The 17,255-nt window shown below is 43.3% G+C and overlaps 1 protein-coding gene across 4 annotated transcripts in view; it reads left to right on the forward strand.

Annotated features, from left to right (window-relative positions):
• Nucleotides 1–17,255, forward strand: part of cobl (cordon-bleu WH2 repeat protein) — a 536,382-nt gene that overhangs the window by 158,340 nt on the left and 360,787 nt on the right. For 3 of the 4 annotated variants that reach the window (XM_078538619.1, XM_078538621.1, XM_078538622.1), the window contains one exon: nt 2,378–2,572. In XM_078538619.1, the coding sequence (XP_078394745.1) occupies nt 2,378–2,572 (195 nt within the window). The remainder of the gene's footprint in view (nt 1–2,377; nt 2,573–17,255) is intronic. The other variant, XM_078538620.1, reaches the window with a different exon arrangement.

A 17,255-nucleotide genomic window follows, 5' to 3' on the forward strand; every position in this document is an offset into this window, starting at 1 on the left:
AATGGGGATGAGGGCTAGAGGGTTGTTGTTTCTTTTCCTTTTTTTCCACAGCTGGGACGAAGTGGCAGAGCAACAAGGCTGGCTTTTCATACAGTCTGTCCCTGCACCTGGCAGTCCCTGTGGTTGCCACCACATTGTTTCTGGGGTCGGCGGGTCCAATTCCCGTTTACACCTGCCCCTGGAACAAAAATCTAACCATCCAGGATACTTCTGTGGAATTTCCCCAGCTCTGCACTTCCAACTTGGGAGTAAACATTCAGGCCCAAGCCTTCAGTACTACAGCTGGGTTGTTGTCAGAACCCATAGCTTTTGCTGTATCCAATGTCTTCAGCTGTTTCTCGATCTGACATGGAGTGAATCAAATTGGCTGAAGACTTTCATCTATGATGCTGGAGATCTTAGAAGGAGGTTGAGATAGAACATCCACTCAGCATTTTTGGCTGAAGATTCTTGCAAATGGTTCAGCCTTATCTTTTGCACTGATGTGCTGGGCTCCCCCATCATTGAGGATGTGGATATTTGTGCAGCCTCCTCCTCATGTTAGTTGTTAAATTGGTCACCACGAATCACAGCTGGCTGTGAATGGTCTGCAGTGCTTTAATCTGATCTGTTGGTTGTGGGATTGCTTAGTTCTATGTCTTGCATGCTGGTTCCGCTATTTGGCATGCAAGTAGTCCTGTGTTGTAGTCTTACCAGGTTGACACCTCATTTTTAGGTATGCTGGTCCTGCTACTGGCATGCCCTCCTGCACTCTTCATTGAACCAGGGTTGATCCCCTTGGTTGATGGTAATTGTAGGGTGCGGGATATGCCAGATAACGAGGTTACATATGCCAGGTTAATTCTGTTGCTGCTGATGGCCCACAGTGCCTCATGGATGCCCAGATTTGAGTTGCTCTGTTCTGAATCTATCTAATTTAGCACGGTGGTAGTGCCACACAACACGATGGACAGTGTCCTCTGTGTGAAGACAGACTTGGTCTCCACAAGGACTGTGCCATGGTCACTCCTACTAATATTGTCATGTGGTGATGAGGAGAAAGTCGCTGGTTTTGAGGAACCAGTCTAGCTGGAACTGATGCACATGGCATTAGCCCTCTTGCAGCATCAGCACGCAACCGGCATCTGGCTGTTGCTTGTTTGTACCTACAATCGCAAAGAGGTGGAAAGCCAACCAGAGAGAGATTCAATTAGTCTGGTGGGAGTGGGGGCACACACCGGGTGGGCAGGCGATCAGGAGGTGACCAATTTTGCTTCTCTTGACTCCACATTTGATTAGGTTACACCTTTCTTTTTCTTTATCTTTTTTGGGTAGCATCTCCAGCCTTTTCTTTAAGGTCCACTGGTTTGGCTGCTTTTAGCCCAAGCAATCTGGCTGCAGCTTGCACAATGCGAGCTGTTGTCAGTCACAATCCAATTTTCCAAGAGGACCTGAAAAATTTGCATATCCCTTTGTATAGACCTTGAGTCTCATGTTAGTTTCTGACAGTCACACAAGACAATGCTGGGGCTCTCTAACCAATTTGACATGTAGTGCTTGACTGAACATGCAAGACAAATTGAACCATTCCGTGCCTGTTTTTCACCCTGAAAAATAGGTGCTGCACAATCCAATGTGTAAACCACTGTCTCTTTTGTAGTTGTGTGTCAGTTAAAATGTTGAAGCATAGTAATCTTCATGTTTCGGTAATTTAAGGTAAGAAACAGTATTGCCTAGTACAATGACACCTTAAGTCAAACATTTTAAGATTAAACACAACTGGTTTAGTTTTTTATGTGTGTATTTTATATGTATAATATATATATATATATATACACACACATAGCCATTATTACATTTTAAGTTATTTATTAAACCTATGGTATATTCAATATTGGTGGACTCCATGACCAAGCACGATGTTCGTGACAAGTAAAGCTATTTCCCATCTCTAGCATCTCTACATTTAAATAGGTAAAGATTGATTTTCTTCAGAATTATTAAATTTGAATGGTAATTCATTATGCCTCCTGCATAATGAATTACCACATTCATGTAAAACCCAGTGTTGTTCGATATTGGCTAGGTAAGGATGGGTTGGCGATAATTGTATAATTCTCAATGAGTGTACCCATGTAATTGGTCAGAAAGAAAATTTATAACATGTGTTTCTAGTTCTACTGTGACATAAAATGGGCAAAACTCATGGGCAATCACTGGCTGATATGAATGGCAAGCTGCCATAGACTGCAGCTAGCAATCAGGTGGTTGGGAAACTGTTTGCTGTATAAACTTCTGGCTCATTGCTTGTAAAACAAAAGTACACACAGATATTACTCTTTTGGAATTTATTTGTATGTATTATTCTTTGGATTTATAAATTTATTTGCTTTTTCAGTAGAATGAAGGGTCGAGCTCCACTTCCACCACCTCAACCAGCTCCACGTAGGTTCCTCACTGCTACCCAAAATTATGAAGTTAAACACAATGATCAGAATCCTGGAGACGTGAAAGAAAATGTGTTGCCTGGAACAATGGTCATATTGGTTTTCTTACCAAATGGTGCAGAAAAAACAGTTGAAGTGAGTGAAAGGTAAGCAATGAACAAAATTCATTTCAGTCATTGGGCTGCATACTGTGCAAATAAAATTATATTTAACACTAATAATATTGCATTCATGTGGAAATAAAATCTTAATTAAGTTGAGCTTTGTATTTGGATAGCTAATGGATCATCACATTATTTGAACTTTAATTTCCCAAACAGCATAAGCCTTGTGTTTCTTAAAGTTTGTTCAGAATGGATTATTGATGAAGACACATCAGAAGTTGGTTATAGCAGTGTATAACCCAGTTTCGATGTTTGAACTAATTGGCAAATTAGAGGGAACAATAAATTACTCCTTGTGCATCAAGACTTATGCTGCAACATAATAGAATTCTGACAAGTGAATTTATATTTATTATAAGATGTAAATCTAACGCCTGTCATTTGCTTTGCTAAACTAGTTTGTGTAAGCTATTTACAGTAATTAAAAGACAAAACCAAAACAGAAATGATAGTAATGTGCAGCAGATTAGAATGCATTTGAAAGATAAAGGTTGTTTAACAGTTGATGTAGACTTATGCTTCAGATTAAACATTTCCAAGAAATCAACCCTTGTTAGAATAAATTGTTTAAAATGTCAACTGATATGGAAAGGTATTATGACCAAACAGTATTAAATAATAATTGTAATCCTGGTTCCTACTGCTGTGACTACGCTTCACCTCAAGCAAAAAGCAAGAGAGACTTGAAAACTTCACCTAAACAGCAAATCTCTGCATTCAGTTTGGGTCATGATGACCCAAATCAAATGCCATCTCATATAGACTTGTACAAAAAACTGAACAACATTCAGTCATGCATTCAGAGCTATTAAATTGCTAACAAGCACATTTGTGACTTTTAATTTACTACTTAATCCATGGGTGATTCAGGTCAAACCTTTGGATTAGCTCAATGATAACTTTTACCTTTCAACAAGAGACAATAGGATGGGTGATAGTGGGAGTTTTGAAATTACATTTCTTTCTTACTAGATAGCTTCTTCCATTGTTTTGCCCTTGCCTGTTTCCTGCACCATGTTCTGTGAGTTCACAACAAATGTTTTTAGAACAGAAATATAAACAGGATGCTTGTTCCTGAGCCATAGAGATGCCACGATTAAAGTGTTGCCAGATTGCCACCTTGGCTGCTCTCCTTCAGATATTGTTGCCAGGAAACAACATTATTTCCACTTTTGTAGTAGTGAAATATCTTTTTGAGTTGTGTGAGAAATATTGATAAAGTACAGTAGGGAATTGTACTATTTATACACTTTTTTTTACTCTTGTAAATTGTTAGCTGTAGTAGCTCTTTTACCTATGAGTCAGAAGTTTGTTGGTTCAAATCGTACTCCAGAGACATAGGCCCAGATTTTCACAGGGGAAAAGAAAGGACTCCAGAGACATACACAAATGGCAGGTGGGAGCCCATTCCAAGATTCCTACCTCTGTTCCTTGTGCTGCCCAATTTTCGCTGGTGCGAGATAGACATGTGGGCAGAGAGCCCACACCCTGCACTTCTGACCTGGCTGGCTCCATTGTGGGGACAGGCATCTCATAGCCTCCATAATTTTCATAGTGTTGGACCAGCTTCTCCATGGCTTGTTGCTCACAGACCTCAGAGGAGTCATGATCCATTGTCTGGACTTGGGAACCTTTTGAAAGGTAACTTCAAAAGGTCTTACTCATGTCCCCTCCATGCCAACTCATGACCCCACACACCTCCAATGGCCCCTCATACCCTCTATGCCAACTCACGGCCCTTCCATGCCTATTCATTCTGTATCCACTACGTACAGAATCAATGAAATCTACAAGAGCAATAACATGCATGAAACTGCTTTAAAAAACACCCTTTCATGATATTTTGAAAACAAACTGGTGTACCTACAACCCTATAAAAGTTTCACTCAAATAGACCATTAAAGTATCAATAACAGAAGTACTGCATATCCCTTAATCTTGTGCAAATAAACTTTAAGACATTGACAAAAGAGATCACAGAAAAAATAACTTACGAAAACCATTTAAAGATGTAAATCAAGTTCTCTGCACCTATGTAAACAAACTCACTCACATGATCCTTTTCTGAGAGCCTGGGTTCTTAGCCAGGCTTGGGAACTATAAGGGGCCATGGGGGTTGGTGGGGGGCATGAGTTTGGCATGGGAGTATGGAGGTGGCATGAGAAGTGGTTGGGGGGGGGTGATGGTATGTGAGAGCCAGAGGGCCTAAAATATAATCTAACAACTGGAACTAAACTGGACCTTTTAACCAGCCCGCCTCGGTGTTCGGCTGCCCCCTGGACATCTCTGATCTGCTTCCAGGAGTGGTGGACCCGACTTTATCTCACACCTGCCTCTCTGGACCGAAAACAGTGCGTAAAGGGGTACTTTATACTGAGCTGGGCCTGCCGAGTTGAGAAATTTCCCGACTTGAGCTACCCAACTTGGTAGCGAAAATTCGGTCCATGATGTAAGTGGATGCTCCAGTGTAGCAATGAGGAAGTGCTGCATTGCAGGACGTACCATCGTGGAAATGGATTTTAAATTGTGGTCTCGTCTGTTCTCACAAGGGAGATGTTAAAGATCCTGCAACCCTAATTGATGAAGGGGAGGGAATTTCTGCCCAGTGCCTGGGCAATATTAATCTGCATTTGTCACATGGTTGTTCGTGGGAGCTTGTTGTGCAAATATTGTTAACGTGTTTCCTACATTACAGCAGTGACTACATTTACAAGTGTTTCATTGGCCATACACTGCTTTGGGATGTCCTGAGAGTGTGAAATGCGCTATATGTATGCTGAATGATTGCAAAAATTGCTCTCATACCTAAAATAGTTTTAATATTCCTAACTTCAAACCTGTATCAGGTTTTATGGAGAGAGGAACTTGAATTTATATGAATTGGCTCACTGTTCTTTGAGAGCTATTGACTTTTTTGTGTAAAGGATAGAAAAAATTATTTCCTTAAGACAAGTACTTACAACTTACAATAAACCTGTTGACTACATTTAAAATTGTCAGTTGCACTACAGACCTTTCAATCCCTTGATAGTTCACTTGATCATGGAAGGTATATTTAGGCTTGGCCAAGCAGCTTAATTGTCAACCTGTGACTTCTTCTGATAGGTCTACGGCAGGTGATAAGAGCAGGAGACCTTCCTGGCCAGCCAGAACTATGTGGTAACTGCAGTGCAGCAGCCTCCCCATGTTAAAAGACTCCACATGCAAGCTCTTGTCACGGGCTCCATGGCAAGCGTCCTCCTCATTTCGAAGAACTGCTAGAGAAAGAGCGAATTCAGTTGATATGTGAATGCATACAAGAGTGATTGATTGCACAGTTCTCTTAAATGGGGATAATAGGCACATTAAAAACATGCAATACCTTCAGCCCTTCATTTGTTCTCTATTTCCCAACACCTCACTTCTGAGCCGAGTTGCCTTATCCACTGACAGAAGTCCCACCTGTCTCAGCCCTTGAGCCATACTCTGTCTTAGAACCATAGAAATAGTTACAGCACAGAAGGAGGCCATTCGGCCTATTTTGACCATGCCAGCCTGAGGACACCCAGGTGCCCTTTCTAATCCCACCTTCCTGCACCCGCCCATCGCCCTGCAGCTTACAGCACTTTAGGTGCAGATCCAGGTGCTTTTTAAAAGAGTTTAGAGTTTCTGCCTCTACCATCAACTTGGGCAACGAATTCCAGACACCCGCTACCCTCTGCGTAAAAAAGTTCTTCCTCATGTACCCCCTACACCTTCTGCCACTTATCTTGAATCTATGTCCCCTGGTTCTAGAATTCTCCACCAAGGGAAACAATTTTATCCTGTCCACTCTATCTATTCCCCTCATAATTTTGTACACCTCAATCAAGTCACCTCTCAGTCTTCTTTGTTCTAAGGAAAATAACCCCAGCCTATCCAATCTCTCCTCGTAGCTACAGTTTTCTAACCCTGGCAACATTCTTGTAAACCTCTTCTGCACTCTCTCCAGAGCTATTACATCCTTCCTGTAATGTGGTGACCAGAACTGCACACAATACTCCAGTTGTGGCTTCACCAGTGTTTTATACAATTCCAACATTATATCCTTACTTTTATATTCTATACCTCTGCCAATGAAGGAGAGCATTCCATATGCCTTCTTTACAACCTTGTCTACTTGAACTGCTGCCTTCAAGGACCTGTGTACTTGTACGCCAAGATCTCTCACTTCATCTACCCCTCTTAGTATATTCCCATTAATTTTGTAATCCCTCTAACTGTTTGACCTCCCTAAATGTATGACCTCACACTTCTCTATGTTAAAATCCATCTGCCACTTTACCGCCCACTCCATCAACCCATCTATATTGTTTTGGAGATTATAGCAATCCTCTACACTATCCACTACTCGTTCAATCTTTGTGTCATCTGCAAATTTCCCAATCGTGCCCCCCACGTTCATGTCCAAATCGTTAATATATATCACAAACAGCAAGGGTCCCAACACCGAGCCCTGTGGAACACCACTTGAGACAACTTTCCATTCGCAAGGGCATCCATCGACCATTACCCTTTGTTTCCTGTTACAAAGCCAACCTTTTATCCAGTTTGCCACATTACCCTGAATCCCACGAACTTTTACTTTCCTGACCAATCTGCCATGTGAGACCTTGTCAAATGCCTTGCTAAAATTCATGTACACAACATCCACTGCACTACCTTTATCAAGCCTTCTTGTCACTTCCTCAAAGAATTCAATCAAATTTATGAGGCAAGACCTTCCTTTAACAAATCCATGCTGACCATCCCTGACTAGTCCATGCCTTTCCACATGACAGTTAATCCTATCTCTCAGGATTGATTCTATTAATTTGCTCACCACCGATGTAAGACTAACTGGCCTATAATTGTTTGGCATTTCCTTTGATCCCTTTTTAAACAATGGAACTACGTTTGCATTTCTCCAGTCCTCCGGTACCTCCCCTGTATCTAGTGAAGATTGGAAAATCATCCTCAGAGCATCTGCTATCTCCTCCCTGACTTCCTTCGGCAGCCTTGGAAACAATCCATCTGGCCCTGGTGACTTATCAACTTTCAAGGATTTCAACCCTTCGAGTACTTCCTCTCTCTTTATGATTATCCCGTCCAATATCTCGCAGTGTTCCTCCTGGACTACTATATCTACATCCTCCCTTTCCTTTGTAAACACGGAGACAAAATATTCATTCAAAACCCTTCCCACAGCCTCTGCATCTACACACAAGTTTCCATCTTCATCTCTGATAGGTCCCATTTTTTCCTTAACTAACCTTTTAGCATTAATGTATTGGTAAAACATCTTTGGGTTATCTTTAACTTTACTTGCTAATCTTCTTTCATGCCCTCTCTTTGACTTCCTTATTTCCTTTTTCACTTCGTCCCTGCACTTCCTATATTCATCTAGGCTATCTGCAGTGCTTAGTTCTTTGTGCCTATCGTACGCTTTCTTTTTCTGTTTGATCTTCCCCTGTATTCCTGTAAACAACCAGGGAGGTCTAGATTTGGCAGTACCACTCTTATTTTTGTAGGGGACATGTCTACTTTGTACAATTAGGATCTCGCTTTTTAGTGCTTCCCACTGGTTTTCCACTGTTTTATCCTCCAGCAGTGCTGTCCAGTCCACCTCAGCCAAGTCCCTTCTCATTTCTGCAAAATTTGCCTTCCCCCAGTTCAAGACTTATACTCCTGCCTTATCTCTGTCCTTTTCCATGGTAATGCTAAATCTAACTGAATTCCAGCCGTGGTCTTCATCAACAGAAAGGCTTCCTTTTTATTCATTCACGGGAAGTGGGCTGGCTGGGCCAACATTTATTGCCCATCCCTAGTTGCCCTTGAGAAGGTGGTGGTGACCACAGGCAAGGTGCAATGGGATGCACGCAAAAGAGGCTCAAAACACCCTAATACATAGCCGTTTCCTGTGACCTTTTTGTCTTTTTCGAAAGATTCCAATAAACCCTTACCTTTAGTCAGTCCTGCTGTTGTCACCTTCATTTGCATTCCATTTCCCAGCGCTCAGGTGCACAGTACAAAGTGTCAAGGTTAAGGAGCTGATTAGACTCAGCTTCAACATTGAGGGAGCAAGGGTGTCGATGGGATCTCACAGGGCATCAAGAATTAGAATGAGAAGCAGCTACAGTGATTGAAAGATTTACTGAGGCGCAACAGAAAGGATCCTTGATATTTAAATATCATAACCACCTGTGAACCCCAAGTGCAGCTACGTGTTTTTCTTAATCACTTACATGTGCTCCGATGAGGTGCCACCCCTGTGCCCACACCTGAGTTGGAGGCAGACTTTGCTGCCCAGTGGCTTGGGATGACCTTGGTGGCCGTCCTGAGGCCTGGAGGCCCCCGGCATGCTGAGGGGCTTCTGCACAAGTACAGGAACCTCTTATGTACTGGAGGCGCTGATACCTCTGGCAGAGGGGCTGAGGAGCCACAGTCCACAGCAGGGGTGTCTTGACAGGACACCTCAGATGCAGAAGTCAGCTGCTCCTCCTCCATTGCAAAGAACACATATACCTCCCTGTTGACCTGGGCAAGATGAGAAGCTGCTGGAGAATCCAGGTGTGCTATTCCCCTTTCGCATTGTCACTGCTGGATAGAGCGGATGATCGAGTCAATGTCATTCAGGTCTACACCCGTCTCCGGCATCCACTGAGTGGCCTGCTGTGTCAGGCTCTCTATGGGAATCGCCGATCTCTTGATGGATGAAGTTGTGTACGTCAGTGACACGGTAGCGTTGATGCTCTGAATGGACACTTCCATTGTACCTGGTTGGGTGCGCATAGTCTCTGGAAGCTCCGCCAGATGCTGTGGCTGTTTCCAGAGGTTCGGCATCACCTGGGGCTCAGCATGGGCCTGACCTCCCACAGCCCTCTGTCAGTGCTCTCGACTGTCACAGCCTCCGTCAACTGTCTGGGCGTATCTGTGGTCTGTCCACCAGCTTGTGACCCTGAATCTAAACATGAAGATATACCACCGAGCCCCATGACTCTCACCCAAGTACAACTGCTCATTCAGCTTCCTGCTACAGTATTTAACACCTCTTCAGGCAACCACTTTCAATTGGTTGATATGTTAACTGCTATGAACAGGCAGTTTCTGTTAAACTGGAATCACATCAAGTTTGCATTTTCTTTTACAGCTTTTAAAGTTCTAGGCCAAATTCTAAATGTTAAATGAAATTTCAGCTTGGGAAATAGCAGAGAATTCCCGCTCACACCAAATTCCCCACTTTAGCACCGTGTTAACAAAGCACTTTTTTACAACCACTTTGTGCTCCACTCTCATTTAGATCTGCTACCTTTTTGTTATTTTCTCATTCAAGAAAATGGATAGAGTTTATACCACAAATATCTGTCTGTGTTCAGTATCTGTTATACTGTTACATAATTGCTTACTCATTGCTTAATAAAATGTTTTACTATTAAGCATAAGATTGAGGTTGATGTAACGCTCATCAGTTATTGATGGGTGATGATGTATACTTTAAAGACTATGTAACTGCAAGTTGTTGTTGACATTGATCTTGTGTAGGCTTAAAATGATTCCAGAACCTTAAAAATAATTAACTCCCTAGGACTTACATTATCCTGGGCGTGTTACTGGATATTTTACCTATATGGTAAGGCTAATGAAGGCCCTTTTTTGAGTTGTAAAAAAATTGGGACTCCCATCTTTCAAAACAAAATTGTATTTTTACTTGAATGGAAAAGTTTGAAGAGTTATGGGGAAAATTTGTGAGGGAATGGGACTGATTGGATAGCTCTTTCAAAGAGCAGGCATGATGTACTGATTGGCCTCTTTCTGTGTTGTAAAATGTTATCATTCTTTCACAGCCCTTGGAGGGTGATCCAAAACAGGAAATCTGAAAGTGTACAAAAAAAAAGGTACAAAAGATCCTAAAACCTAATTACCGACAGCAAGGGGATTCTGAGAACTCTCATGCATCCGAAGTGAAGATGGAACAAAAAGAAATGAGCTATTCATAATTTTTAAAAAGATACCTTGGTTAGGAAAGTAATTGATTCTTTTCACTGTTGAAGCAACAAATGAGAATTTCAGATAGAGTTGCTGAGACGTGAAGAATCAAGAGGACATCAAAGCTGTACAGCAGAGAAGATTAATGCAGATATAAGGCGAATGAGAATACGAGACAGAGACACTATGAAGCTGATGAGCATGAGAGTGACACAAAGCGACCATAGGAAAGAAAATGTCCTTTTGGGAAGGCAATCTGCCATCCTTACCTGGGTCTGGCCCACATGTGACTCCAGAACCACAGCAAAGTGGTTGACTCTTAACTGCTCTCTGATTTAGCCGAGCAAAACACTCAGTTGTACCAAACTGCAGCAAAGTCAAAAAGGAATGAAACCGACAAACCACTTGCCGCTGACCTAGGCACTGGAAACGACAACAGCACATCCAGTCCTGTCGAGCCCACAAAGGCCTCCTTATGAACATTGCGGGGCTTGAGCCAAAATTGGGAGAGCTGTCCCACAGACTAGTCAAGCAACAGCCTGATGTAGTCATACTCACAGAATCATACCTTTATAGCCAATGTTCCAAACACCACCATCACCATCCCTGGGTATGTCCTGTCCCACCAGCAGAGGTGGCGACACAGTGGTATACAGTCGGAAGGGAGTTACCCTGGGAATCCTCATTGACTTTGACCCCATGAAGTCTCATGGCATCAGGTCAAAGATGGCAAGGAAACCTCCTGCTGATTACCACCTCCTCAGCTGATGAATTAGTACTTCTCTCTGCTCTAGTTGGGGGACTTGAAGGTCCCCCAACTCGATAGTACTACTACTGACTAGACTGGGTCTGCAGCAAGTGGTGGGGGAACCAACAAGAGGGAAAATTCTACTTGGCTTCGTCCTCACCAATCCACCCGTCACAGGCGCATCTGTCCATGATAGTATTGGTAGGACTGACCTCTGCACAGTTCTTGTGGAGATAAAGTCCCGTCTTCACATTGAGGATACCCCCAATTGTGTCGTGTGGTACTACCACTGTGCTAAATGGGATGGATGTAGAACAGATATGGCAGTTCAAAACTGGGCATCCATGAAGTGCTGTAACATCAGCAGCAGCAGCAGATTGTCTTCAAACACAATCTGTAACCTCATGGCCTAGGATATCCCCCACTCTACCATTACTATCAGGCTGGGGAATCAACCCTGGTTCAATGAAAAGTGCAGGGGAGCATGCCAGGAGCAGCACCAGGCTTATCTTCACCTGGTGAAGCTATAACACATGACTATTTGCATGCCAAACAGTGAAAGCACCATGCGATCCCACAACCAACAGATCAGACCAAAGCGTTGCAATCTTGCCACATCCAGTTGTGAATGGTGGTGGACAATTAAACAACTCACGAAGAGGAGGAGGCTACACAAATATTCCCATCCTGAATGATGGGGGAGCCCAGCACATCAGTGCAAAAGACAAGGCTAAAGGATTTGTAGTCATTTTCAGCCAGAAGTGCCGAGTGGATGATCCATCTTGGCCCCTTCCGCAGGTCCCCAGCATCACGTTTGCCAGTCTGCGACCAATTTGTTTCACTCCATGAGATATGAAGAAATGGCTGAAGGCTATGGGCCCTGACAATATCCTGGAAATAGTACTGAAGACTTGTGTTCCAGAACTTGCCGCGACCCTACCCAAGCTGTTCCAGTTCAGCTACAACACTGGCATCTACCCGGCAATGTGGAAAATTGCCCAGGTATGTCTTGTCCACAAAAAGCAGGACAAATCCAACCCAGCCACTTATTGCCCCCTCAGTCTACTCTCAGTTATCAGCAAAGTGATGGAAGGTGTTGTTGACAGTGCTATCAAACAGCACGTAAGCAGCAATAACTTGCTCACTGACGCTCAGTTTGGGTTCGGCCAGGGCCACTCAGCTCCTGAGTTCATTACGGCCTTGGTTCAAACATGGACAGAAGAGCTGAACTGAAGAAGCGAGGTGAGAGTGACTGCTCTTGACATTAAGGCAGCATTTTACTGAGTGTGGCATCAAGGAACATTGACAAAACTGATGTCACTGGGAATCGGGGAGAAAACTCTTCACTTGTTGGAGTCATACCTAGCACAAACCTAGCACAACTCCTGCACTGATGTCCCAGGACATCATTGCAGGAGTTCCTCAGGGTGGTCTCATAGGCCCAATCATCTTCAGCTGCTTACAGTGGTCAATGCTGTTTAAAGGATCAATTTCTGAGGATATGGTTCACCAGGATTGCAAAACTCTGCAGCAGTTGAGCTGCTATGTGATCTCAAGTATTTTGAGGCTTGGCAGCTGAGTAGGCAGTTAGATTTGACCCAGTGGTTAGCAGTGGTTAGAGGGAGACAAGCCCAGCCTAGAGTGCATCCATAGCCCTCGAACCAGGAGATGGGTTGTCAGTTGATATTCGATATCTTGGGTGCTAGAAATGTAACAAAATTGAGTGCAGTATGAGTCCTTGGCCCAAATGTGGAGCTGGATAGCAATCAAATCAAATCCAGTCAGGATATGTAGCAACACTCAATGCAAGTAGTATGACTGCATTCTTATGCATAATCTAAATAAATAACTGAACAATTGATTGAAGGATTACATCATACTGGGTACAGCCTAACACTGAAATGGCCCTGCACCTGGTTCAGATCAGTCAATAGTGGAGGGTTGGTCCATGTTCATAATCACAATGGTTCAGTGAAAATACCACTCTCAAAATTCCAGCTAGAAAACCATTTGTGGCTGCAAGTAAAAGTAGGACTATCTGTACTTGTATTCTTTAAAATTCTCCTGGAATCCAATTTATGTGATGGAAACATTATGGCTGATTTATCGGAGGGGAAGAGAGTGTTGGTGGCTCAACTTGACAGGAGACAAAGGCCTCAGTGTTCACAATGGCTGTTGGACCAGGCAAAGCAGCAATCTGTATTCACATGCTACTGGTAAACAAGACCTGACAGTGTGGGAGGGTGAGATGGGGTGGTGTGGAAGAGACTCTTTTGATACCACTTTGATGTTGAGCCCTTCAGGAGGATCTGGGGCTTCTTTTTACATTATTCAGCAAGAAGTAATTAATCACATTGATTGTCTGCTAGAGGGCTTCGAAGCTCAAACCACCCCAGGCATTGAGTAGATATAGGGCTAAAAATGGGTCTGCACCTATTTTTGAGCAGAGGGTTAATGGTTCAGGATCCAACCATTCCTAGTTCCATTGAGACAGACAGCACACAAACTTTGTGCTGCCTCCTCATTAGAATGACTGCATGGGGCAGCTGAATGTGACCAGGTTTGCTGGCTGGCTTTACGCTTAACAGAGGGCCTAACAGTGTGCAAAGCCAGCACACGTTTCAGCTAACCTCCAGCTCTTAAAGGCAGTCTGCGCTCCTGCTAATGCTAGTACTCCAATTACAGACAACAAAAATGGAGCACCAGGGTAGAGAGAACCAGGTTCATGGATGAGGCACTGGAGGCCTTAATCATGGAGGTCAACTGGAGGAGAGAGGTCATGTTTCCATGTGGGGGACATCAAGAAATGCCTTCCACGCCCTGCATAGGGAATGGGAGTAGGTAGCAAAAAGGAGGTCAATGAAATGGTCACTGAAGACCTGAGAAGCTCAGTTACTTGATGTGGGTCAAGTTCAATGAATGGATCTTCAAAGGTCATCTCTTGCCAACTGTACCACCAACCTCTCACACTTACTCAATGCACCACACCCCCATCACTCACACAGCAGAAGCCCCTAGTAGTCTGGATTTAGGTCGAGCATTCACATATTCTACCTGACCCTCACACACTATAGAACTATACGGCACAGAAAGAGGCCATTCAGCCTATCATGTCTGCGCTGACCGCAAAAGAAAACAATAAAAAACTAGCTGCCCATTCTAATCTCACCTTCCAGCACAAGGTGCAGATCCAGGTACCTTTTAAATGAGTTGAGGGTTTCTGCCTCCACCACCAAACCAGGCATCGAATTCCAAACATTCACTGCCCTCTGGGTGAAGAAGGTTTTTCTCAAGTTCCCTCTATTCCTCCTACCAATCACCTTAAATCTGTGCCCCCTGGTAATTGATCTCTCTGCTAGGGGAAAGAGGTCATCCCTGTCTACTGTATCTGGGCCCCTCATAATCTTGTACCCCTTAGTTAGGTCACCCTTCAGCCTCCTCAGTTCCAAGGAAAACAACCCCAGCCTCTCCAGTCTTTCCTCATAGCTGCAATTTTCAAGCCATGGCAATATTCTTGTAAATCTCTGTACTCTCTCCAGAGCAAGTATATCCTTCCTGTAATGTGGCGACCAGAACTGTACACAAAATTCCAGCTGTGACCTAACCAGCATTCTATGCAGTTCCATCATTACATCCCTGCTTTTGTATTCTATATCTTGTCCAATAAAGGAAAGCATTCCATCTGCTTTCTTTACCACCTTATCCACCTGTACTGCCACCTTCAGGGACATGCACACCAAGGTCTCTCACTTTTTCCAGTATCCTCCCATTTATTGTGTATTCCCGAGCTTTGTTTGTCCTCCCCAAATGCATTACCTCACACTTCTCTGGATTGAATTCCATTTGCCACTTTTCTGCCCACTCAACCAAACCATTGATATCATGCTGGAGACAACAGCTATCCTTTTCACTATCAACTACAGGGCCAAATTTTGTGTCAGCTGCAAATTTCTCAATCATGCCACCCACATTTAAGTTCAAGTCATTAATATTGCAAGAAACAGTAAGGGACCCAACACTGAGCCCTGTGGAATGCCACTGGAAACCGTTTTCCTTTCGCAAAAACATCCATCAACCATTATCCTTTGTTTCCTATCACTGAGCCAATTTTGGATTCACTTTGCCACCTTCCCTTGTATCCCATGGGATCTCACTTTTCTGACCAGTCTGCCATGTAGGACCTTGTCAAATGCCTTACTAAAGTCTATGTAGACAACATCCACTGCACTACCCTCAGCAATCCTCCTTGTTACTTCCTCAAAAAATTTGATTAAATTAGTTAGACACAACCTTCCCCTAACAAAACCATGCTGACTATCCCTGATTAATTTGTTCCTTTCTAAGTGACAGTTTTTCATGTCTCTCAGTTTTGATTCTAAGAATTTTCCCACCACCAAAGTCAAATTGACCGACCTATGATTATTTGGCCTATCCCTCGCACCTTTTTTACATAATGGTGCAACATTTGCAGACCTCCAATTCCCTGGTACCTCGCCAGTATCTAGTGAGGATTGGAAAATCATCTCAGAGCATCCGCTATTTCCTCCCTGACTCTGTTTAACAGCCGGGGATACAATCCATCTGGCCTTGGTGATGTATGCACTTTCAAAGATGTCACTCTCTCCAGTACACCCTCTGTCACTATGCTTATCGTATCTAATGTTTCACACTTCCCCTCTTTAGCTAGAATATCTGCATCATCCCTCTCCTTAGTCAAGAGGGAGACAAAGTACTCTTTGAGAACCCTGCCCACATCTTCAGCATCAGCGCACGAGTTACTATGTACATTTCTGATCAGCTCTACCCTTCTGTTACTTATTCTCTTGCTCTTAATGTACTGGTAAAAAATATTTGCGTTTTCTTTGATTTTACCTGCCAATACTTTTTCATATCCTCTTTTTGCTTTCCTAATTGCCTTTCTTACCTCAACCTTGTACTTGCTATATTCCCCATGGCTTTCTACAATATTAAGTTTTTTGTTACTGTCATAAGCTTTCTTTTTCTCCTTTATCTTAACTTGTATGCTTCTAGATAACCAGCGGACTCTAGATTTGACAGAAGCGTCCTTCTTTGTGGGGACATGTATACACTGTGCCCGTATAATCTTTTGAATGCCTCCCACTGGTCTGTCACTGATTTCCCTTAAAGTAGCTGTAACCAGTCCACTTTCGCCAGATCACCTCTGAGCCTCATAAAATCTGTCTTTCTCCAATTTAGCACTTTCACTCCTGTTCTATCTTTCTCCTTGTCCAATATTATACTAAATCTAACTATTACAGTCACTGTCTTCAAAATGGTCACCCACTGCTACTTCATCCACTTGCCCAGCTTCATTTCCTAAGACTAAATCTAGAATTGCATTCCCTCTCATTGGGTTTGTTATGTGCTGGTAAAAAAGTTCTGTTGAATGCAGTTCAAGAATTTGGTGCCTGTTACACTGCTTGTATCCCAGATTTTTAAAATTCATTCATGGAATTTGGGCGTCGCTGACTCGGCCAGCATTTATTGCCCAGCCCTAACTGCCCTTTTCAGAGGACATTTAAGAGTCAACCATGTTGCTATGGATCTGGAGTCGCATGTAGGCCAGATCAGCTAAGGACAGTAGATTTCCTTCCCTAGAGGACATTAGTGAACCAGATGGGCTTTTACAACAATCGGCAGTGGTTTCATGGTAATCGTCAGACTTTCAATTCCGGATTTTTATTGAATTCAAATTACACCATCTGCCGTGGTGGGATTTGAACCGGGGTCCCCAGAGCATTACCCTGGGTCTTTGGACTACCAGCCCAGTGACAATACCACTACGCCACAATCTCCCCTAAAAAAAAAAATTTAGCGGTCTCCCATTTATAAAGATGAGGAGAATTTTTTTTCTCTCAGAGGGTCACTAGTCTGTGGAATTCTCTTCCCCAGAGAGCAATGGAGGCTGGGTCA

This window comes from Cetorhinus maximus, chromosome 3 (assembly GCF_964194155.1).
Source record: "Cetorhinus maximus chromosome 3, sCetMax3.hap1.1, whole genome shotgun sequence".
Classification (NCBI taxonomy): Eukaryota; Metazoa; Chordata; class Chondrichthyes; order Lamniformes; family Cetorhinidae; genus Cetorhinus; species Cetorhinus maximus.